General features: G+C 40.6%; 1 protein-coding gene across 1 annotated transcript in view; it reads right to left on the bottom strand.

Moving 5' to 3' along the window:
* The window catches only part of wscd2 (WSC domain containing 2), a 49,544-nt gene that overhangs the window by 3,073 nt on the left and 21,511 nt on the right, over positions 1 to 24,960 (bottom strand). The window contains exons 2-8 of the mRNA XM_007559131.2: positions 16,604 to 17,566; positions 12,542 to 12,656; positions 10,702 to 10,886; positions 7,537 to 7,658; positions 7,284 to 7,458; positions 3,570 to 3,734; positions 3,283 to 3,483 (exon numbers count right to left, since the gene is read on the bottom strand). Coding sequence (XP_007559193.1) covers positions 3,283 to 3,483; positions 3,570 to 3,734; positions 7,284 to 7,458; positions 7,537 to 7,658; positions 10,702 to 10,886; positions 12,542 to 12,656; positions 16,604 to 16,994 — 1,354 coding nt within the window. The 5' untranslated portion in view covers positions 16,995 to 17,566. The remainder of the gene's footprint in view (positions 1 to 3,282; positions 3,484 to 3,569; positions 3,735 to 7,283; positions 7,459 to 7,536; positions 7,659 to 10,701; positions 10,887 to 12,541; positions 12,657 to 16,603; positions 17,567 to 24,960) is intronic.

The raw sequence follows: 24,960 nt of genomic DNA, 5'->3' as shown, positions 1-24,960 counted from the left end.
TTACTGCAGAAATAAAAATGTTTAAACATGAAGAAGACAAGAGGGTGAGATGGAGTTGTTCTGGTTGGAGTATGAAGTCTGAATAATGAACATAATTTTTATTCAGAAATAAGCAATGTTGCTACTTTTTGTTTTTCCCTCCAAATTGTTTCTGGTTTATGTTGAGCTACACTCTGCAGGCTTTCATAAACCTTCTTTTCATGGAGAGATGAATCCTTTAAGTTGTGTCTACTTGTAATATAAAAGGATGAAACACTATGAAAAGAGAAACTAAAGAGAGCTACTGCATCCAGATTCATCAGGATAATTTATGAGGTCATTGTTTCCTTCATTGTGAGCTGAAGGTCTCCTCTCCCTAACCTCTGTCTCAAGGAGCGCTTCTTCATCATCCTCGAAGCACAACCTTCCTATGCTTCTTTAAATATAATGTTGAAAAGAAATGAAGTCAGTTCCTGTGTTAAACCACTCCTGAACCACCACCACATGAGTTTTTCCTGGAATAAGAAGACAAAATATTCTTATTCCATCTGATTGCAATGAGAAAGTTTGGTTAAAAAAAAAAAAACAACAGAAACTAGACAAACTCTGAGCCTCCATCTGAGCATTGCATACGTCTGACAACTTAATGTATTCAGTAAAGCCATTTAAAGTGTGAATATGAGGAACTTAGGAACCACAGGACCATACTGGTTCTGTTTTCTTTTTTTATTGTGTTTTCCTTTTTCAAGAGAAACCAGAGCTGAAAATACAAGGAGACCAAAATAAATTTAACTTTTCCTGTGAATATCCTGTTTATAGAGCCTTGCAAAAACATCCAACCCCCTGAAAACCTTTACCGTTTGTCACATTACCTCTAAAAACGTCGACGTGTTTTACTGAGATTTTATATGACGGACCAACACAAAGTACGCAGAGTTGTCAAGTGAAAGGAAAATTATATGGCAGCGGTCCTGGATCAATATTTGTGGAACCAACGTTGCCTGCGACGGCAGCTGCAACACGAGCAGAATCAAAGCATGATGCTGCCTCCCGACTTTCCACTTCACAGTGTTTGAAAGGCAGAACAAATGTTGCATTCTGCTTTATTTGGGGGCAGCAGGGTAGAGGGAACGGAAATGCATGATACAAAAAGTATAAAGCCTTGTATACAAGGTATATTTTCAGTGAACAACGGTGAAAAAAGGTGAAAGGATACCAATGCCTTTGGTGTAAAAAGCAGGCTGTCGAAATTAGACTACTGAAGAGAATTAAACACCAAACAAGGGAAATAAGTCGGTGTGATTTGTAAGACACGGCTTTCGAACTAAACTGCTCCATGCTCATAAGTTACTGACTTTATGAGGTCAAGATGAAGTGAATCAATGTCAGTAACTTCATCTGAACCCGCCTCACTGTGGGCCTCAGACGAGCGTATCAAATCAGACACGGCTCTGTACACTGTCTCATGCCGACACTCTGACTGGAGTCATTCTCTCTATTTGAACTGGCAGCTGTCAAAAAGAAAAAAACTTTCTGTGTACTGATGTCACTGCATGATTTGCCCAACAACAAAAGGAGGAAACGCTCATTGGGAATGGCAGGCCAAATGTGCTGATGCTCTGACAAAGAGAGACAACTGCTGGGTAGGCAACTCTCCAGCCTCTGGAAAATCAATTGAACCTCACAAAAAGCTGAAGAGACGGCACATAAGTGAGACAAAACCAGCTGTCATGGTTACGGAGACGCAGCGGGGAGGGTGGATCTGGAGAGACGATAATCACCCACGATGTAGGAAATATGAGGGATATCAAAGCAAATCGTGATGAATTTAATTTGTAAACTTGTGTCATGATAAATGAGACGGGGGCTCAGGGCGTCGGCTTGACTTGACTGTACTGAGTCGTTATTATGCTGTTTCAAAATGCACAGAGACTCATGAAGGTTTTCTGTGGGGTTCTTTCTGCTTGTGATGTATAAATACAACTTTCCAGGGTCTACCAAAAAAAAAATATTCAAACTCCATTTTGTAAAGTCATAGCCACAAACTTCAATGTTTTAAATGTGACTGGATGTGACAGAACACCACAAAGCAGTGCTCGAATATGAAGCAGAAGCCCAATGATACATTATTTATTTTATTTATTTATTTTTGCCTTTTTCTTTCTCACCCCTTGCCCCCGCCCCCCCAAAAAAAATGGCCACAGATTTTCAATTGGATTTGGTGTGGGCTTTGACTGGGCCATTCTTTAAAAAAAAAAAAAATGAAGTGATGAGTTCATTATAATGGGAATTTTTTCATTTGTGTGGACCCTAAAAGTGACAGCTTCAATGCAGCTGTTGTATTTTATTGAGCTGAGGCAGCCTTTAGTGCTATCTTGCGGATTAAGCTAAACCAAGGGTGTGAAATAAGCTAAACCAAACTGCATGAATTCAATGTGTCCTGCTTCAACACAAGAGATTCAAGTAGCAGAAGATTTTTTTTAATTGCATGGAGCAGATAAGTTGTGTAAAGTTACAGAATTACATGTCTACTTTGTCAAAAATCAGCAGGTTTTTTGGGGGGATGAGTCAGGTAATTTTTGGTGACTGGGCATAAGGATTTTGCTGACAAGTGAACTCAAATGACTCCCCAGAAAAGTTTCGATGAACACTGAGCAACAAATTTGACCAGTTCAAATCGGTAAAACAAGTTCACACAGAAACATTTTCTCAGGATCACTAGTCAGGAGATTCCTGTAAATTGATATTTGATCAGACCAAGAAACATGAGTTATTTTCAGTTCCAGTTATGTTACTGACATAATGGGAACACAGACGAGCTGATACAGCAAGATCTCAGTAAATGTTACTGCCACATGTCTCACCTTTAAGGGTATCTAAAACGTTTTTTTTTTTTTATCTTTATGCAGTTTTTTTTCATACATGTAGTGGGCATTCAAATGTAAAACAACCCCAAGAGTCTACAAAACATGAATGGTGGTGAATTGATGACCAAACACTGACAAAAACTGTGGCTTTCTGGTTGGTTGTTTCATTTCTCTAAAAGGTAAAAATCATGTGCATGTTTTAGCAACAACCTTAGATTAAAAAAAAAACAACCTTTGTCTTGGGTTTGACCCACATTTCCCTAATTTCTTCACCACACTGCGTCATCATGAATCATAATTTAACCTCTTTGCTATTCTACCATCTTCATGGAAAAAAAAAACAAAAAAAACACAAAGCTCACACCCGCAGTTTCTCTCGTATCTATTCATAGACTCGGTAAATTATTAATATTAACCTCAGTTTTCGGTAGCTTACCTTTTCCCTTCCAGTGGGCCTGTGAGGCAAACCCAACATGCCCGCCATATTTGCGGTTAAATTCTGCCATTAAGGCTTTGTAGGGGTTTCGGATCATGAGGATGCTCGAATCAAAGGCTTCGATCTCCTTCTTGCCGCTCTCGTGCGTCTTAATGCTGATCGTCCTCCCGCTCCGCCAGTGGTCGCGTTCCCCTTTAAAGCCTGTGAAACGATGAAAACCAACAACAAAATGCATGAGACACCCAAAAGTAGAGCTTTACATTATAATATCACATGCTGAGTTGTACCTTTGTTGTAAAGGGAACCGTCAAAGTAATAGCTGCCCGTGTAGAAGCCGGTGGCGAGCTCTATGAGGTGGCGCGCCCAGGTGTTGCCGGCGCCTGGGAAACTGGCGAGCGCCACCAGCTGCTTAGTGCGAGCAGAAAGGAAGCGTCGGTCCATGCAGCGATTATCTGAGAGCACAGAGTAAACAAGACAAATTAATCATTTGTTGTACAAAAACACTGATGCATTATCTAGATTTATTGAGAGAGACGAGCTAAAATAGTTTCTAACGGTCAATTATTGCTCATTAACACAATAAAACCACAACCAGCCATTTTAGAGAAGGTCAAAGTGGTGATATTTTTCATTTGTGTGTGGGTGTTATTCTCTCCAATAGTGCCAAGTGATGTTTCGGTGTAATCACACTTGAGTTACGATAAATGTTGGATTTGAAGCAGGGGATGAAGTATCAACTTCCTAAGGCTTCACATTTAACTTCAGCTTTTTTTGTCCTTCCGTCTTCACATTTAATATTCTGCTTTGCTTACTGAACAGCATTTCTGCTTATCTAAGCCACAGCTGTCTGCTGTCCTAAGAAAACACTGCCTCAACAACACAGTCAACCCACAGACAAACACTGGTAGGCAAAGAAATATAAGGAACTTGTTTACAAAATGCTTCTCCATCCTTCTATCACTTTTCACAAAAAAAACAGGAAGAATTGCATTTTACAGAAGCACAAAAATCTGGTCCACTCAGGAAAATTGGAACAATTATGCAGGACACAGATTAATTATTTCATAATTAATTTTAATGATATAAATACTGGGTTTCGTTTCTGATATGATTATTTTTTTAAATCACAGTTCATATTAAGAATACATTTCTTCCTGAATGGTGAATGGACTAAAATTCTTCTCTTTTAATTTGATAATTTGTCTTAGACCCTATTTTAACCCTCCTGTGGTCTTAGCATGACGCTCAGGAGGAGAGCAGAAAATGTCACAGACAGCAGGGAAGCGGGGGAGTTGTGCCATCAGACTGTCAGTTCCCGGAACAAACAGCAACAACAAAAAATACTTGTAAAAGCGCTCACGGGGTCAAGGCCAGACCGCGCACAGAGAAAAAACCTTGTGGAGTCTAAATGACCCTGTCTCTTAAGACCGCAAGAGGGTTAAGGAAGCCTAATCTGATGCCTCAATATTAGATTATTACAAGCTCTAACACAAACTAACATTTTCAGCAAAGATCTTTGTAAAGGCAGTTTATCAACAAATCCATTCTGGTCAGGTTGTTAGTCAGGCCATTGCACTGAGTCTGCATTAATAAAAGTTTTAATGACACTTGTTTGAACAACACTTTTCATGCATTTGCCTTTATTTATTTTATTACGTTTCATGGCTGGGTTTGATGCAGTTCACCCTCAAAATACTGGCTGATACAGAAACGGGTGGCATAATCTGGTACTGTGGTTAATTGGTTGATCTGTGGTCAAGTTTGTGTCATTTGGTATTTCTTAATCTGATCAAATAAAGATTGTGTGAGGTTCTTCAGGGCTGAATTGTTGGTTACAGATTACAGCGTTTTAACAGATTATTATGCTATACAAACATAAATTCAACTTTATTTTTCTGTGGCACTCATAGGCCACAGTGTGAGGGAGTACATATCTCATAGAAGATCGTTGTTTTGGTCCCAAAAACATAAGGTCAGAGATTAAATAAACTCAATGCACTTCAGCTCTACAAGAAAACTAGAGAGGTAGAGATGCTTTTAGGACTGATGCAGCTTTTCCATGAAGGTCATATCTTACTTTCCTTTGTTTTCTTTCTCGCCAGTTTATTTGTTTTTATTTTGCATTTTAATGTTTCTTTTGTTTTATGTGATTCATGATCTTGCTTGCCACAAAAAGATTTTTTAAATAAGTGGATTTACAGATTGAAGCGTTGAGGAATAAGATGTAGGCTTGGTAACACACCAACATATAATAACAAAGCAATGAGTCAGTGAATATTCACCCTCCAGCAAAGCAAAAAAGTCAGAGGTCAGAAGTCTGATGCCGTAAGCAGGGAAAATTCTGCAACACTGGATTTCATAAATAATCGTTTCTATTTTTTCCTGTCTGTTCCTGCATTATTATTTAACATTGATCAGTTTTGAGGTTGTTGCTGCAAAGGCCTTGATTCAAATTGACTTACCAAACAAAACTGAATTATAATACATACAATGTCCGCCAGTTAACTTTTAGCTTTTTCCCTTTATTTGTTTTCTAGCAACTACAAAACATTTCTATTTTCACCGTCATATTTTCTTTTGTCTCTTTGTGAAGTATGCTCAAAGTCAAAATTGAATGTTTCAGAAGAAAAAGCCACGAGAACACAATTTTTGCCACGTAGCACCATTTATCAGTGTCATAGTGTATGTGTGTGTGTGTGTGTGTGTGTTGATACACATGACAACAGGCAGATAGAAAAGATTCCAGAACGCCAGTTCAAGGGAGGCCTCTTAAGTAACCCTGAGCAGAAATAACACTGACCTGTGTTAGAAAAATGACTTTATTTTACACAAATATGTGGTGTTTTGCAAAAGCATTCGAAAGTAATACGTGTGATTTTCTTTGCAATGGACAAACAGAGCCTTATTGCAAAGTGGCAAAATGTTTGCAAATAAAAGAAGATTCAGTTACAACTGCACATCTTTCAGGTGTGTCTACAAGGTTTGCACATCTAAAGACAAAAATTCTTCATTGGATTTAAGTTTGAGCCTTGAATGCACATATATATGTTTGATCTAAAGCTTTTAATTGCACCTCCGGCTTTATGTTTAAGACTGTTTTCTTACAGGAGGGAAACCTCCACTTCAGTCTCAAGTCGTTTGCTGCCTCTAACAGGTTTTTTCAAAGATTACACTATGCAGTATTTAGGATCATCTACATTCATGTCAACACTGACTGGTTTCTCTATGCCTTCAAAGGCAAAGCACGCCCACAGCATGACGCTGCCACTGTGTTTTGCAGTGGGAGAAGGAGTATTCATGAAAAAGTGCAGAGCTAGTTTTCCACCACAGATCATTTTGCATCTTCAATTTTGGTCTCTTTTGATCAAACACCTTCTTCCACATGCTTGCTGTGACTATAGCCTTGTTTTAAAAACATCTCTCTTCTTTCCGTATTCCAGAAAGGCTAATCTTTTGTCTCACAGGAGCCACAGGTTTCTGCAACTCCTCTAGAATGTTGCTGTGATTAAAAATCTCTTTGCTTAGCTTTTCCTTTTAAGTGGAGAGTCTTGTCTTGGTACATTGTGCTGTACTCTGTTGTCGGATGATAGACACCAGTGCACTGTGAGATTTTCTAGGAATTTTTTTAGGGGTGTCAAACTAAAGGAGGAGTGAATACAAATGCATGACAGACTTATTTGCAAAAAGAAATGAAAACTATGTCTAAATCTCCTTGTAGCATGATAAAATGTACCATATCATAATCTTTTGCAAACTTGAATTATAATCTAAGTCAGAAAATGTTCTATTCAATTAAAATAAGACTCTGTGTAAAGCTGCAGGCACTGCGTTATTCTGACCTCATGCATTAAAAGCAGTCAAACTGTTAGCTTGACAAAAATACCAAGAGTTGAAAGTCCGCACAGGATGTGGCGAACACCTCTTCTTCGCCGACAATCCTCTGTTCTCGTCTTTGCACTACAAACTGCTAGTGGCTGCAGTCAAGAGACACCAAACTCTACCTTGAACCTGTGTCTGGTACACCACAAAGAAGTTGTCATTTCCACAGCTCTCAAACTCCTCTCCGGGGCACCGGTAGAGACACATGTCCTCGTCCTCCAGCTCATGAAGGGAGAAGAGAGGAGTCGGGAAGCCGCAGTAACATCGCTCTCCAGCCAGAGCTGCCAGCGATTTCTCCTGAGGTACAACAAACAGCATTATGACAGTGAGGACAGGCGCACACGCGCACACACACACACACACACACCCACTCACCCTCTCTGTGCACATGTCCACACACTTGTCCACAGACATGTTTTGGATGACAGCGCTGAAGGGAAGAGCTGCTGTGACATTGTCTGGCCGGTGAAAACAGCCCTTGAAAATGGCACTGCCATCTAAAGGAGACAAAAAACAAACCGGGGTGTTACTCACCACCACAGGACAAAACACACAGCGGCGAGTCCAGCTTTCTGGTTACTGAGCACAGCCTCCCTAAAATCGCTCCCAGCCATTGACCCTTGATGATGAGATCCCACCGGGACTCTCCGCCAATCCACTGAGGCCCTGGCCTGGCAGGAGACAAAAACACTAACAGTGTGCACAACCCTGCTGTGTGATGGTGACCTTTAACCACAGACCCTCCCTGGGAGCTGATGGATGCACCGTATACCATCGAAACAGCAAAGAGTCTTTCACGTCCTTTTGAGATCATGTTTTGCTCTTTGGTAAGACGACGGCGTGCCACTTAAGAGTTTCAGGCTCTAAATAATTCCAGGAATTTTTTTTTCTGTAATTTCTGTAATGAAAAGCTGAGTTCAAGATGAAAGCTTCGTCTTTATAACTAAAATGTTCTTTTTTTAATGATTCATCTTCATTCTTCTTGTCGTAGTTGTGATTGCAGTTCTGATTATGTTTGCTGTTAAAGCAAGAGAGGCAAGTACCACCACATCACTGTGTCTGATAAACTCTTTTCAACTTTTCTTTATTTAATTTTATTCCCTCTTAATTGTTGCTTTCAATTTCAGCGCGTTACATATAAACAATGCATGCTGAAAATGTTCGACAAAATATGAAAGCCATAGCTTGCATGTGGCTAAAAACCCAAATAGCCACAAGAGGACATTTATTTTGTTTCCTCATTTATGCCTGGGACAAGCCTCACATGATGCAGATGCAGGCGAGAGGTGAATGAAAAGCTTGCGCAGCACTTCGGTGGAAGGCAAACACGGGAGCCGAAAAGCAGAAATGAAAATAATCAAGAAGACAACAACATGAGATGGGTTAGATTTAAGATAAACTGTTTTGATTTGATAAATGTGAAACCAAATGGTTATTTGACAGATGAGGAAAAAGGAAAAGTAAAGAGAAAAGAGGATGTGCAACATCAACCTCAGCTTGAGGGAGAGGACATTTTTAGACTTCAAAGAAAAAATCTTAGCCAATTAAGAATCAAACAAATCCCCGTTTTAGGCGGCTCGATTCAAATGATGTTTTACGACCTAATTTAAACTTCGACAGCAGGTTAAGGTAAAGCATTTTTTTGTCTCCAAACAGTAATTTTCCTGCCACATTGCAGCATTTCAGCGGCAGGCAGCAAGCGTTTAGCATGCAGAGCACGGCCGGCTTCATAGCTAGAGCAGTTCTCCCGGGAAAGAGGGAAACAACAGTGGCCAGCTACCAACTGTGGCAATAATCCAAAACTAAAACAATTATTTCAACCTCCAAAGTAGACGTGGATGCCATACGTATCCGTATGGCATCTTCTGCATTTATGACAGATAATTCAGGTTTGTTTTTGCATTTCCAAAAAAAAAAGGAGAATAAAAATAACACAATATTTTAAGCCCAGAAAATCTAAAGACCCCAACTTAGAAAAAGAAAAATGGGCAGACATTTGAGATGTCAATACCAAAACAGTAATTTAATCACATATGTTGATGACGATGATATAGGGTCTCTAGTGGCACCACCTGGAAATTTTCAGCTGTAATCACAGAAAATCAGTTCTTGACAAAAAAAAAGCATAATCTTCGCTTAAATGTGTTGAAAGGAAGTGGTTCTCCTTCCCTTCCTCAGGACATAATCTGCACCTTTACTACACAAACCCAAAGAAGTAAACAGGTGGAAGGAATGCATTTTTCCTTAGTGACAAAAAAAACTGTCTCGCCGCTGGAAACTCTTTTTGCCCCAGGATTAAAAAACAACTACAATCTTTGATTTAGGGGAAGAAACAACAGTGCTGAGAGATGCCTAGACAATATAGTTTATGTCATAACTCTAATGGAAACCTCAAGCAGAAAGTTTCCAGCCAAACCGTGCCTCAGGTGTTGTGAATGAGAATAAAGCTTATCAAGTAAGAAAATGCTTTTCTCCACAGCGGTTTTCACTTACGATGCGCCCTCTCCTAACACAAAATGTCTGGTAACGTCCAACAATCATACTAAATGTTCTCTCCAAATCGTCTTTCTCAACGCCAGTGAGCACCGGGCGTCCCTGGCTGCTATGTGAGGGGGAAGGTCGGCCTGCAGGCTGCAGCTCTGGAGGAGGAGCTTCGTCGAAAAGGCAGCGCTTGGTCACACCGCTCGTTTTCTGCTGCCGTGGAAGATTAAACGATTTCTCAAACGTGCATGGGGGAAAAAAAAATCAAAGCAACTCTCTAGATATGTTTGTGATGTTGGCTCAAAGAAGTAAATTTGACATAATACTGCCCCTTCAGAGGAAATCTCCATTGAAATCATTGTGTTCATCATCAAAACCTATAACAGAATGTAAACAGTCCCTGAGGCAAAAGTAAAGAGACAAACAACAAAAAAACCTCTTCTTGACTCAGCATGAACTGCATCCACAGTGAGGCAAGGCGGCAGGTGGAGGACTTAACTCGCTCCGTGTTTTTTATTTTCTTTGCGTTGCACAGCCATGAACACATCTGTACATTGGCTTTGGAAAATGTATCTCCTTATTTTTCTTATCCCCGGTACGCAGGTGGCAGAGTTTAAATATTTAAAGTAGAAACTTTATGGGTTACACATAAATGCGGAGAAGTGTCTCACATGAAGTTGAGTTTGAGAAAACAATGTTGCAGCAAAAGAAAATCCTACGCAGGAGATCAAGACCCGTCCTCACTCCATGAGCTCAAACTGAAGTTTGAGATTTTGTCACCGCTAACTTTATAATCTCCGTTCTTTTCGGCTTTTGACTGCGTTCTCTGCTGCTTTATGTTTATTTTGTTTCATCACATTTTTTTTAACCCTCACCCTTTTTATGACAATTTCAAGCATCCATCTATACCCACATATCCTGGCAGGGCCATGGCGGCTGGAGCCCATCTCCAGCTGTTACTGCCTGAGAGGCAATTTTAGATATAAAGAAGGAAAAATAACCATCGTGACCTACAACACAGGCCATCACTTGGCTTTCCTGTGTGAGGCAGAGACTCACAGCGGCGCGCCGACTCCTGGCTCAGCTCCAGCCTGTAGATGGACAGTCTGTTGGCTCCTCCACACGTGTTGCTCCTCTCTCCCTTACACTCCATGTTGCATTCGCTCTCTGAAGCGTTGGGCGCCTGGATCTTGTGCCCGCAGAAGCACTCTGCTCCAAACTCCAGACCCGCATACATGTACCCTCTGGAAGGAAGGAAACCAGAGAGGTTCAAGTGTTTGCGCCGAGCCTTCGTCGTGTTTCTTAATCCTTCCTGGGCCGATATATTTTATCCCTCTGAACCACAGAGTGAGCTGTAATCGATAAAAACAAACACACGGTGCACCGGGGAAGCTGAGGCAAAAAAATGGAAATGCATTATAGTAAGAGATCTCCTTCTGCTGGCGGAAAAATGAGCTGTGCTGCATCCTCTGCAGGCCTCTAGGACAAAGCCAATTATAGGTGTGTGGCTTACACAGAAACCGAATCACACAAGGTCACCTGTCTCCTTCCTTTATGAAGGATTTGACTCCCAAAAGACCTCTTAGATGCAATTAGACGTTTAACATAGCTCAGACACGGGATGAATCCCCTGAGCTGTCAGTCATACTCAAACCTCTGTGTGCTGCTGTGTGCCGCACCTCATTTGTTTGTCTGTTTTTATTAACCTGCTGCCCTGGGAGACAGACAGGCGGCAAGAGACGCAAACTGAGAGAGAGGGGAGCCGAAAACAAGCATCTTTCTTCGCTCCTGCTCTCGGCTCTGCGAGGCAGTGATGGGTGTAATTTAATGCATTTGATAGAGCCGTCCCCGGGATTCCACAGGGGAGGAGAAAAAGAGGTGAGAGGAAGATGGTGACGGGAAGAAACGAGTGGCGAGATAGAAAAGCAAGCACAGATTTTTTTTCTAAAACAAAAAGGAGAAGAGAAATCTTTGAGAACTGGGCCGATCGGGCTTTCCTGGCCGATGCAGATTTTTTGGTTTGGTTTTGAGGTCTCAGAAATGAAAAGACAAAAAAAGCGGCAGAAACCGGAAATTAATGAATTACAAGATTGTCCTCATTTATTCATCAAGTGTCTTTTATCAATCCATAAAACGGCATCAAACTGCATGCTGCTGATTATTAAATTAATTTAAATGCTTTTAAGAAATAAAAGTACATTTCTCTTTCTTTATAAAAGTAGCTAAATTAAGTTAACACATCAGTTAGTCGATTCATTTAGGTAATTCCAATTCAAAAGGTAAAACTTTATTTTTTTGTACATATATTAAACAGTTTTATATTTCAACTCTTTAAATGCTTGCAGCTATAAAACCCTATAATTTAGTTTAGCTGAACATTTACTGCAAATCTGAAACTTTCTCATTCTTCAGCCACTCTTTTGGATTTTAATAAACGTTTTCATGATATTTGTTTGATTTTCAACGGACTTCGGTGGGAAATTTTCTGTGGGATGTTTAATAGAAAACCATCTGGCAAAACAGTCTCACTTTCAGATTTACATAACATTTCAGATAATTTCAGTAACTTTCTTAAAGGTTGCTTTATTTGTAAAAAAAAAATGATGTGGGTTTACATCACAGTGAAACTTTAGATGGGAAAAATGCATTTAATGTCTTCAATATATATTAGCATTGTACTATCAAGACTTTTTAGATCTATAATGTCAGATCCTCATTCGCCAATATCACTATCAATGATGTCATTATCTCAACATCAGACCTTTTGTTATCTTACCACCTCTGATGCAGTATAATTAATAAAGTACTCTACTTAATGTCTCTTATCTTGTTGTAATTTCAGCATTGGAAAAAGATAAAAACCAGTAAAAGATGAGGGTTGTGTTTGCCTGAGTCGTACCTTTCAGCACAGTTGTCCTGGCAACGAAATACAGTCATTTTTTTGTAGTCAAAAAAAGACACTCCTCTCAGGGCTCTTTTCAGAGTGTCATCAACGTAGCAGCCAATGTACTTTGCTGGAAAAGAATCAAATATAAATAAATGCCAGTAAGAAAATGACAGAAACGTACAGTCAGATTTAGCATTCATACATCATTCTGGAGCAGATCCACTTTAGATACGGGGAAAAGACATGAAAATGTTTTACAAAAGCATCAGAAGTAAGAAATATCCAACCAACAGTGTGTTTTCTTTCCAAGGTTTCACAGCGCAAAGACACACAAACTGGGGCAGTCATTTCATTTATTTATGACACACGTCTCCTTCTAGTGGTCTGTAGCCGCAGCGGCAGTCATCTGGCTGCATTCCTCAGACGTGTGAATGGGGGCTGGGCTCTGCAGAGCGAAACGCTGACCCTTATGCAGCTTCTTGCCTTTAATAAAAAACAATCTTCTCCAATTTAACCGGTCAGCACAAGCTGCACCAAGGAAGCGGAGACCATCTGCGCCGTACCTCCCTGAGCCTGATGATGTCCAGATGAGGGGGAAAGCCCTGCATTAGTTTAATTGTTATGGCATTTAAGCAGCCTGTGGTGAGCTGCTGCAGGCTGTAATCCTCCTACGCTACTATTGTTGAGCCGAAAAATAATCTGTGACGAAGTGCTGATTAAATGCTTTGCATGTTTGGACTCAGAACAACACGAGCACAAAGGGATGATACTTCAGACGCACCTGATTGCGCCCGGCTGAGTCATGTTTGTGTTTTAAGCATATCGATTCTCTAGGATTCGCCTCCAACTTTCACATGGGACATATGCAGCATTCTGCTCTTTTTGCAGCACGCAGCACAAAAATCTGCTGAAGCCTGCATGGTGAATCACATTATTTCCTAAAGTCTGTAGCTCACAGCCTGAGAGAGGGACGGGCTTTCGGAGTACAGGGAGGAACGTAACGTCTGGTGCAACGTACGAGTGTTTTCAGGCTGCAAAGTGTGACGAGAGCTGCTGGATGCAAGAGGGACAACAAATGCTTTGAAGCTATTAATTACTCTATCATCACATTCAGCTGCTGTCCCAAACGGTTAGCATTAGAGAAACAAGGAGGCGAGGGAGGGGCGAGCGAGACTGAGAGCTTCATTTCATCAGATAACCCTAAGCTTCCGCGTGCACCATAAACTTGTTGGTTTTCTCGTCCTTGAGCTGGGAGAGATATCGCTCGGATCTGTTGCAGCTAGAAAAATATTCTTCTTTGATATTCTGCTCTGCGTGACACAGTGGGGCAGGTTACTGTGACTCAGAGGGTTTCTAGATGAATACAGTATTTGCTTTCTTTTCTGGCTTGACCTCCCTCGCACTCCCAGATGTTCGAGGCTTTCCCAGGAGTTCAAAATCGGCAGCCTGACTTCACAGGTTCTCTCTTCCAACGCTAAAGCAGAAGGAAAACACTTCCAGTGCTGCGAAAAGGTCGTCTTCCGAAGAGATTTCTTCTGTTTTGGCTTCGTTTTCGTTACGTTGTTTGAGGCAATTAAACTTATTTCAATGTCAGACGAGGAAGACCCGAGTAAATACAAAATTAGTTTTTCCAAGTCAGTTTCATTCAGTAAGGGGCAAAAAGCCATCCAAATCAAATTATAAGCTCGTTGGACACCGGGATTTGTATTTATGTGAAAGAATTTTGACCTAAGTCATGCCACAAAATCTCAGTAAGATTTAAGCCTGGACTTTGACTAGGCCATTTTCTTCTTTTCTTGTTCTGAGTCAATCAGAGTTGGCTCAGAAACCGTTTTGTTTCATGGTTGCAATTACTTCAAGAGTTTTTTTTTTTTTCCTTTTTAGAACAAGAGCAAAAATACAATGTAATGAGGCTAAGTTATTAGCCTCACCTACAGTCAAGAAATATCAATCATGACCAAAAGATACAAGCCAAATGCCTTTCTTCACTAAAGAAACACGACTCAAGAGACACGACAACAAGTTTAGGCAGCTAAAAGTAGAGATGCTGCTTTTTGCATCAAAGTCAGTTGAGGCAGTTCGGGTACTTAATCAGGGTGCATTCTGGGTGTTTTTTCCTGATTATCTGCAAAGAGACCCTCGGGCAGACCCAAAACCTTTTGGAGGGATTACATATTTCTTCTGGCCTGGGAATCCTTTGGGATCCTCCAGAGCAGAGCAATGCCTGTGTTTCGTTCAACTACCCCTCAGCTTAGGCAGGTGGTAGACTATGATTGTTTTTTTTCTGCAAGGCTGTGTAAGTTTTCTGCTGGATGTAATGGAACAAATAACTTTCAAAATGTTTCACTCTGGTTAATGGATTTATTTATTTATTTTTTTAATGGCTGCAGGTTCTTTGATAGAGTAGAATTTCTGAATCCTACAGAAAATGGAAGAATTACAAGATTATTCCAGCTGTGCATCGTAGCATATACAAAAGAGTGTGTAGCTTGGTTGGTTGGCTTATAGACTGAATTTGGTGGGAGTGATAGTTGATCATTTGTTGACACTCTGAATTCAAGTACTGCAGAACTGAGAGGTGCATTGCTTTTTATCTCTGTTAGGAATTCAGAGATGCATTAATAGATCAAATATATGTTTCACTTCTACTTGATCTACAGAAGTAAAACCGGATGTTTTGCTCAAATAAATGACAAATATCAGAGAAGTCATCTGCCTGTCTGTCCAGCTGTAAATAAACCAAATGGTTAATTATTTCTTTTTTTAGTTTTTACTGAGAGAATAAACAAAGTCCCCACTTTATTAAGCCCAACATGTATTTCAAGTCAACCTGCATCCTTCATTTAAAAATCCGTCTTAAAACTCTATCTTTTCTTTCCAAAAGTGTTGAAATTTTGGTTTGATTCATGATAATGAGCTTAAACTAAAGCCATTTCAAATCATTAAGTAATAAAAATTTGCTCTTCTTAAAATCTAAATTTTCCCTTCCTGTGCACTCTCAACATTCACTGATAATGAATTTGCCATGACCTGTGTTGCTGAGGAATTTTAAATTATTTGTGGAGATTTTAATCGTATACCCACTGCTTTGCAAGGCCACAGAACTCTGGCAGATTCTCTGATATCTCATTAAAATTACTTTAAATAATAGAAATGTCTGGAAACTGCAGCTGCCAAACAATAATTATGCACATAGTTCCTTTGAAATATAAGTGGTAATAAAGCATATGCTTTTCAAATTATTTAGAGAAGGAACAAAAACAGCATAGACTTCAAAAACCCAGACTGGACTTAGTGCACAACTGTTGTCAATGTGAACCCTTACCCAGATTTTTGTTTTTGAGTAAGAATGCTAAGACGACAAAACTGATGATACCATCTGAAGAGCTATTTTTACTTCAAACATTTTGCCATACAAGCTTAAAGGTGTCAGATCTGAAGAGGCAACCTGTCCTCACAGCAGAAACCTCTGTTGTCACACATCACGTCCCATGTGAACCCGGGGTTTACATGTAAACGGGCTGCACAGCAGCCTGCAATAATCCCAGATCAAATTGCAATTCTTACATACATGTCCCCGTTTAGATGCTGCCGTAGTCTCGTTTGGCCGAATATGTGCCAAAGCAAAGCTCCAGCTATGGACAGAAACTGGGATCCTTGCAGGATTTACACAGGGAAAAAAAAAGAAATAAGACAGAGGACTTAACTGTTATCTCACCTCACTCTTCACAGGTCTTTCAGAAGACCAAATACGGCTTTCAGTTCCAAGCTGCACGGATGCTGCAAAGATTTTTGAGCATCGGTTTTGCAATAGGATGAAGTGGGACACGATCTGCATGTGCGCTTGCCAATTCACCCATTATTATGAGTAGGTTTTGCTCCACATCCCTATAACTCTCCCACCGGGTATTGTTCTTGTTTCCCTTGCACACTAAAGTCTAACTTTGGAACACTGCAGATGTTTTGCACCTGTTTTAAACTCCGTACTCTCCGTATAAGGGAATTCGTTGCACTCTGGAATTATGTAACTGAAACAGTAATGAGACATTGTAACAGGCGGAGTTTTGTCCTCACCTCTTCCATCGTCTACGTCTTTGGCATTGCGTCCTTTAAGAGCTCGATTCCAGCTGCTGGTGTAGTCTCCCCCTCTTCCCGCCGTCTTGTAGCCCCCCTGTCCGCTCTTCCTCATCCAACGAGGTCCAAACCTCCGACCGGTTCTGCGCGTCTCCTTGAACACCCTGCTCATGATGCCAAGCCCCCGAGTGTCCGATGACGAAGCCCGGCCGCCCGCCTCCGAAGCCACGACAGAGTCGCGGCCCCCTCGGGCACGGGGACCGCTGTCCCCGACGAAGCCGGAGTGCAGGAAGACGAGGCTCCCTGCAGTCAGGTACAGCAGGATGAGGGAGAAGAAGCGGACAGGTTTCCTGCAGAAGTATCGCTGTATCCTCAGGAGGGGCTTGGCCATGCTGGCTCCCTCTGCCTCTCAGAAACACTCTCACAGTGAAGAAAACTCATAAAGCAGAGGAATCAATACCAGCCCTCACTCCGCTCCCACCGTACAGACCCACTGGGCATTAAGGGGAGGAAAAAAAGTCTGTAAAAGTGTCTTAATCTCATAGGAAGGTCATCCAAGCAATCACATGACTCCTCGCTCATGTACGAGCCTCCAGCCTCATGAGGGAGATGCTCTGCATGGGTGCACCGCGCCTCTCTCCAGAATGCGTCCACGTGAGAGTCCGAGTCCGTTCCCACCGGCAGCCCGGCCCTCACAGCCGGCTTACAGGGCCATGGCAATGAAAGGTGAGTGGCTCGCACTGAAAAATGATCTCTCAACGCTGCTTTCACTCCAGCTATCAGGCTCACAGAGATGCCACACCAGCACTGCAGCGGCACTTTCTCCCACGCTGCGTGGAGGGAAGAGGGCTTTATTTACCAGCCGAGCCGAGATCCTTCGGCTTTGTGAGGCCGGCTATTTACCAAGACTCTTCGGACAGAAGAGGGTATGACTCAGTCTGCAGTAAAGATGGACATACACACCTGGAGAAATGAGAATAGAGAGACATAAGATGAGAGTTTTGAAGGAAAACACAAACATTAAAACTCAGCAGCTTTACTTTAATAAAATGTTCCTTGAAAACAAAGATGGACTTATCAGGATTTTTATGACCAGCTTTAAAATCTGACCTGATTGAGTGGGATTATGTTTTATTATTCTATAACATGAAAAAAAAAGAAGAATGTGCAACAGGTTGTTGGATAAAGGTTTTGAATCCATCATAAAGTTAGTAAGTGAATGAGTATTTTCTAATTGTGCATTAAAGCATGCGTCACTCATTAAAGTGCATCAAAGTATTTAGAAAAGAGTTGAAATTCTTAGTTCTGATACAGAAACATGCTGTGTATGGAAACATGGCGCATGATTACTCATAAAAAAATAACTTATTATGCCACAGCCATAAATAAATAAATGAATGAAAATAGTGCTTCCTTGTAGTTACCGGAGAATGTTTTCTTACTTTTCATTTACACCCAGTAGCATGAAGAAAGTAATTAGAAAGCATGTGCGAATAGCATGCAATTAACATTCTAGACATTTCCCTGTTTGAGGTTCAGAGTAATGCTCCATCCTTTAGTAAACAAGGTGAAGCTCCAAGAAACAACAAACAGAATCCTGTGCAGCATTTTTACTAACATGAAATCTGAGGACTGGGGGGGGAAAAAATTGAATAAAAATTGTTAAAAACATAAATCAGTAAGATTGGAAATGAAGGCACGAGAGCCAACAAAGAATATGAAGGTTAAGAATCTGGGTGGCTATGAAAGCTTACAAATTACTATAATATGGATGGTTGTTTGCTTTTCATATCTCTGTTCAGATGATTTACTGATAACAGCCGCGTCTCTTGTCCTTTTCCCTCTTTTGTTGTTGACTTTGAAAATCCTCCCTCAAAGGAGTCTCTGTTCTGGGACGGGCTGCGAAGGCTACAAGTGGAACGCAACACTTCACAAGGTCACAGAGTTTTCCAGAACACTGGAGAGGACGCGTCGCAGCCTCAAGGCTTTCTGTCCGCCCTGGGACAAACCTGCACAGTTTTTGTTACCTGAAACCTCAGTGGCACTGCAAACTTCTCCCCCTCCTCTTGGTTTATTGTTACTCTGACTGTCCAGACTTCAAGGACTTCAGTGTCCTGCAGCATCAGCACAAGACAACCCTCATTCTGTCTGAAGTGTCAAAAACTTCTCTTTCTATGACTGACTGTCTGTTCACTTCAGGATCACATCTTTTTCAAAAATCCTGACGGAAACACTAAAGGTTTTGACATAAGAGTTGGGGAGAAAAAAACTTCAAAAAGGGACCATAGGGATCAATACAAGCTGCATAAACAGAAAAAAAAAGTTAACTGTATTTGGACGAAATTGGATGTTTTGTCTAATTATTTAATTTCTATAAAACTTTAAAAATTCCTTCACAAATAAACCTTTAATATGAGCACATATTTTTAGTTGGGGAAAATACCATGTTGGCACTGCTAACAGTTCCAGCTATAGAAATGTAACGAGCATATTTTAAAGGATGACAATGTATTTCGAAAGTTCGAAAGTGATCAGAGTGTCCGACTTGCATTTCTGTTTTCCTGCAATATAAATATGACACGATCTGGAGGCCAGTTTCTTTTCGTCACTCTTTAAAAAGGGAAAGACGAGAAAACATTCAAGTCAGACAGATGCGTGGTCAGAAAGTGACGACAAGAAAATAAACGTTTTCTACACTGAGGAAGAATGAGCTGGAGTTAAGAAAGCAAGGCTTGGACAAGGACATGGGTTTGTCTTTAGTTAATGGCGTAAAAAAAGAAAACATACTTTGTATCGTACAGTCGCAGACAATCATGTTTTTGATTCAGAATGGATTCTGTTTGCAAAGGACATGTTTAGCTATAAATGTTGAAACAAATAAATTAAGGCTCTTTTTAGGACATGTGTTACACTCAGCTCTCTCTGGGGAAAAGATCTATATTAAGAATATGTGCAGCGTCCGAATCCTCCAGGAAGAGTCTGGTTTTGGGGGGAATACGTGTAAGTGACTGGTATGTCTGCCGCAGGTAAAGAGCTGTGACGTGATGCTCTGAAAACACAACAGATGGCTTTATGAGCGTGAACAGATGGAGAAAATGTGCAGGTGATACCTAACAACTGTGCCACTCATGAATCCATCAGGGCCCCCTGCAGGTTAATTACTGGTGTAAATAATTCACATCTCTACTTAGTTAGGAAAGTGAAACTGAGCTCAGTTCGGTTAATGACAGACATGAAACCATGCACAGACTGCAAGTCATTAAAAATATAGTGGATGTGTAGAGAGAAACCCAGAGGAGCATTACATGAATTCATCTTTTTTTTCCCCCCAAATTTGTTAAAGGGCAAATTTATTTTAGAGCCCTCAAAATCTCAAAAATCTTGAAGGAATGGGACATGAATAAATCAAAAGTGTGCTTTAAAATTATTTAAAATACACTTTTGGGGCACACCTCTTTAAAACAGGAAGGTACTGCCATCTATGGAGGATGATGCAAAATAAGCTGATAATGCATTATTTTCTTTACAAAAAACAAATCACACTTTCTAATGGGGATATACAGCTCTGGAAAAAAAGAGACCACTTAAAATGATCAGTTTCTCTGATTTTGGTTTTTGTAGGTATATGTTTGAGTGAAATGACCACTGTTCTTTTATTCTATGAACTACTGACAACATGTCTCAGAAATTACAAGCAAATATTTAGTATTTATTTGCAGAAAATGAGAAATGGTTAAAATAACAAAAAAGATGCAGCGCTTTCAGACCTCAAATAATTCAAAGAAAACAAGAACATGTTCATTTAGAAACAACGATACTAATATTTTAACTCAGGAAGAGTTCAGAAATCAGTATTTGGAGGAATAACCAGGAGGTTTTCAATGGGGTTCACTGCAGTGGGATCTTAATTTTTTTCCAGAGTTGTATAAATATCAAAAGTATCTGTAGTAGAAGCAGCACAGTAAGTACTTTGCCAATTGACCTTTGATGCAATAAAAGAGTGATGTCTCCTCAACCAGGAGAAAAATCATTTCAAACATTTTTCTCCTCCAGCTTTATAAAACTACTGAAATCTTGGTTGCAGGTGAAGAAATCAGCCAAAGCTAATGGAGAAAAACAACACAGTTATGCCACAGCAGGGAGTTAGCAGGCAAACTGTTGATGAGACTACAAGTGTTTGTATTTTTTTATCATTATTTTATTTTTCCTTTGTCAGTAAAACAAAATTCACCTGCAGTCAATAACTGACTCCATAATTTCTCCTTTCAGATGCTCCTCCAGCATGTCAACTCAGGATAATTAATTATAGCAGTGATGGTTTTTTTTCTTCTGTGGCTCCACCAAATGATAGACAGAATGTGCATCTTAATTTCCTTTCCACATGCACAGCATTAAGAGACACTAAGTGAATCGCTAACAAGTAAAGAATAAATAATTATTTGAGAGAAAAATGAGACTTTCAACTGCTTCCATTCACTCTCTCCGTTTTACTCAAACAGGATTTTACTCCAGTATTTCAGTGACACGTTTGAATGAAAAAAGGAGGTAAAATTTCTGATTTGTTTTTCTTCTACAACCACTTTATTCTGAAAGCTAAAGTTCAAAGGTCAAACAGAAAATTAAACAAGACAGAATTAAGACAGAAGTCGTCACAAAGTTTTGTTTCTGCAGGAGTCGAGACGAACTCATTTCATTTGACTCTCCATGAACTCACAGTCATGCTAAATGAACCAGCAAAAAGTCAACAAGAGCAGGTTTACAACAGGAACTGTGAAATTAAATTTTTGAGGGACAGACACGGCAAGCTCTACTTGTCCTGCAGGCAAATGTCTCTGCAGGTCAGATCTATAAATATTCTTTACATCTGCCCCAAGCATCGATTGAAGAGGAGTAATCAGAACAGACATGCAGCTGCCTTGCAATGTTTTCAGAAACAAGTGGAAGCCAGAACAGAGAAACATGTTAAAAGCCATATTTTAAAAAAGTGTCTGCAAGGGGTTTTGTCTGATATCAATTCCATAAATGGCTATTACCACAAACCAACAAGCTCTGAACTGACAAGTTTAGCATTTCAGGAGTTGAATGCACTACTAAACCATATCAAAGATTAATTCCTGCTCCTTTTTTTCTGTAGACATAATCAATTTCTATGCCCTTCTCTCTCGCTTTGCACAAAATATTCCTTTCGCTAAACGATGGGAGAGGCATTCTAACAGCCAAGCCCCCCTCAGCAGCATCACACCAGACGGAGCAAATTAACTGCGATATCCTCTGAAAGCTGAAAATTACTTTTCTTGCCGCATTTTCACAGCTGTTAGAAAAACAACGGAAATCAAGGGTGTGACAAAAACATCGGCAAGGTTGCTTTCTGTCAGCTGTTGGGGAGATACTTTGACCGTCACCAACAATAAGCTTTGAGACGCCGCTGTAAAGGAAACACCATCACCAGAGGCAGGAAGACAAGGTCATTCAGAGCTCCTGTTCCAGGATTACTGGGGGAAGGAAACGGTTTAAGTTTTGTCTCGCATCTTCTTCTGTGTCTCCCTGTTTGCACAAAGAAAAGCTGCACCCTAGAGCAGATCTGCATGGTGTGACGCCTCCTGCACGTCAGCAGCAGTAGGGTCAGCAGCATTAGCAGCCGCAGGCCCGACCCTCCCCTCGCCCTGAGGCCAGACTTTCTGCTCTCCTCACATGCTTGGCCAGTGAGCGCGTACAAGCCATGTTTGTGAAGATCAAATCAAACTCCAGCCTTCATTTACAGCAATATCTTTTCCCAAATCAGCTGCCTAATGATGATGGAGCCGTATCACAAAGCAAAGAGAAAGCACAGGAAAGCAGCCAACAGGATGCTGAGAGATTCTTCCAGAGAAGCTTTGTTTTCCATATGCTGGGATAAGAATACAATGTAAAAAGAAGATGCTGATGCTTTCTCTTTACGTTACACGGAAGGCTGAAGATAATATGTTGAAGTGAGACAGCTTGAACAAGCCGCCGGGTAGATTCCAAAGTTTTGAGGCTGTGCAGAACAGATTTAAGTGGGTGGATCAGTGCAGAGGGCAACTCTCAGAAGTGCATGACCCTGAAAGGCTGGAGTGGTTGCTTCCAGTAAAACACGGTCACTCTGCCAAACATTCCTCTGTCTTTGGTGTTTGGCAGAAGCTTCCAAGGTGTGTGCTGCAGTTTTGCCTCCTATTTAACTATTTAACCTTAAGTATTTGTGCAAAACCGGCAAGATAATCATTGCTTCAGCTGCAGACAGAATCCGTGTCTCTCCTGACACCTCTTCCACTTTCTTTGTTACAAAGTTACTAAGTATAGTGTACCACTAAGTGCATTGGTCTTATCACATGGCGTTGATTAGTTTGTTTTCTGCTGCTGAAACAGATGAAAGACTGACTTTTTGTTTGTCATCTTGGTCAAGTATGTGGCTTTTTTACTTTTAACATGTTACAAGAACAACTTTGGGCAAAGCTGTGAAGTGAAGCTGAATACATAACTTTCCACATTTAAAAATGAAATCTGAAGAGTGTGGTGCACTGCTCCCTTTACTCTGTTTCTGTCATGAGTGTGGTTGATGGTGGTGAGGAGAGACGCAGGGAACCCAGGTTATGGTGAAAATAACGAATTTAATGATGAAGCTCTCAGTCCAAAAACAGGCAGCACGGCAGAAAGACAGGCACACAGCCAAATACCGGTAGCAACTGATACACAGGACAAAAACGAGAGCTAACGCTATCCAGGACTTTACAGTTCTACTGGAGCGGAAACAAGACGTGACTTAGACATGGACAACTTAGACACAGATTAACGACAAGGACCCGACGAAGAACACAGACACAGGTGGGCTTAAATACACATGGAGGGTAATCAGGTAAGTGGACACACCTGGGAGACAATCAACGGGGAGGACAGGACAGAGACTCGCAGGGAAACAGGAACACATTGAAAAACTCAAAAACACACAGAAAACCACGGATCATGACAGTTTCCCCTAAAGTTGTGCAACCAAATCCCTCACAAGTTACAAAATATTATATAAGCATAGAGAACATTAGTGAACAAAAATCTACACAAAGACCAAGGAACACGGGAGACATGTCAGGGATAAAGCTACGGAGACCTCTCAACATCGCGCACAGTTCACTCCATCATCCAAAAGTCAAAGGAGTATGGCACAATTACAAAGAAAACAAAATGAAGCCATCGATCTAAACTAGCTAGATAAGCAGACATTAATAAGAGAGGAGGTTTGTTTTAACTCTGTAGCAGCTGCAGGGATCCACAACTCGGATAGATAAGAGAAAGTCTCATGTCCAGTTTGCCAAAAAGTCACCCGGAGGATCCATGAAACATGGCAGAAGGTGCTCTGATCTGGTGGGAACAAAATAACATGTTTGGACACGTTTAAAACTTGTGAGCAGATGCAGAACTCTCAATATTTGGTTCATCTTAGCCTGCTGGGCAAAAGTCTGTGAACATCTGAAGATGACAGAGACACAACTGAGCTGCAGCTGCAGAGAACGGTGGTTTCACAAGGAGCTGACACAGGGAGGCTGAATCCATTGTCCACATTTTTCAAATTTATATAAAATCCTGAAAATAATGAATGATATTCTTTCCACTTCACAAAAACGTACAACTTTGTACGTCAAGCACATCAAACTCCCATAAGACGCACTAAAATTTGCATTTTATTAACTAAATGTGGAAAAGTACAAGGGTGTGAATACTTTTGCACGGCACGTTGCTTGTTTCACATATGGATCCTATTGAAAACTTCGTCCTGACATTACTACAGAGGAAGTGCGCAGTAATTCAACTTGAGATGTCGTGCACCATGTCTCCATGTTCATTAACCTCTCATTAGTGACTTGCTGAAAGGTTAATGTTAGACATTAACCCCAAAGTCTTCATGAATTCTTGTTTTTGTTCGACCCAATGTCAGATGAGTTCACAAAGTTTTTTAGGTCAATCAGAACCAGATATGTATTCATCCATATGACAGATTTTAAATCATCTGTGGTGGACTTAAAATCTAAATGAGCAGAAATGCATTTTATTCCAATGTGCGATTATTGCTTTTTCTACAGCAGTGGAAAGGAGCTTCAGTAGCAAAAGATTAACCAAAGAAGCGACATCATGGAATAGACATTAAAGAAACAAGAAATATACATCTTGTCAAGCTTAAATTATCTCCACTGGTTCGCAACCACATGACCCGAAGGTTCATGTAATTACAATCAGCAACAAATTGAAGAGAGAAACATTATAGAATGATCCGCTGGATGAGCAAAGAAAAAACAGACTAAAATATTCTTACAACCAAATCACACATGAGCAGGCACATTAAAACTGAT

This window comes from Poecilia formosa, unplaced genomic scaffold, assembly GCF_000485575.1.
Source record: "Poecilia formosa unplaced genomic scaffold, Poecilia_formosa-5.1.2 Scaffold103, whole genome shotgun sequence".
NCBI lineage: Eukaryota > Metazoa > Chordata > Actinopteri > Cyprinodontiformes > Poeciliidae > Poecilia > Poecilia formosa.
This window is presented reverse-complemented; position numbering and strand designations above follow the sequence as displayed.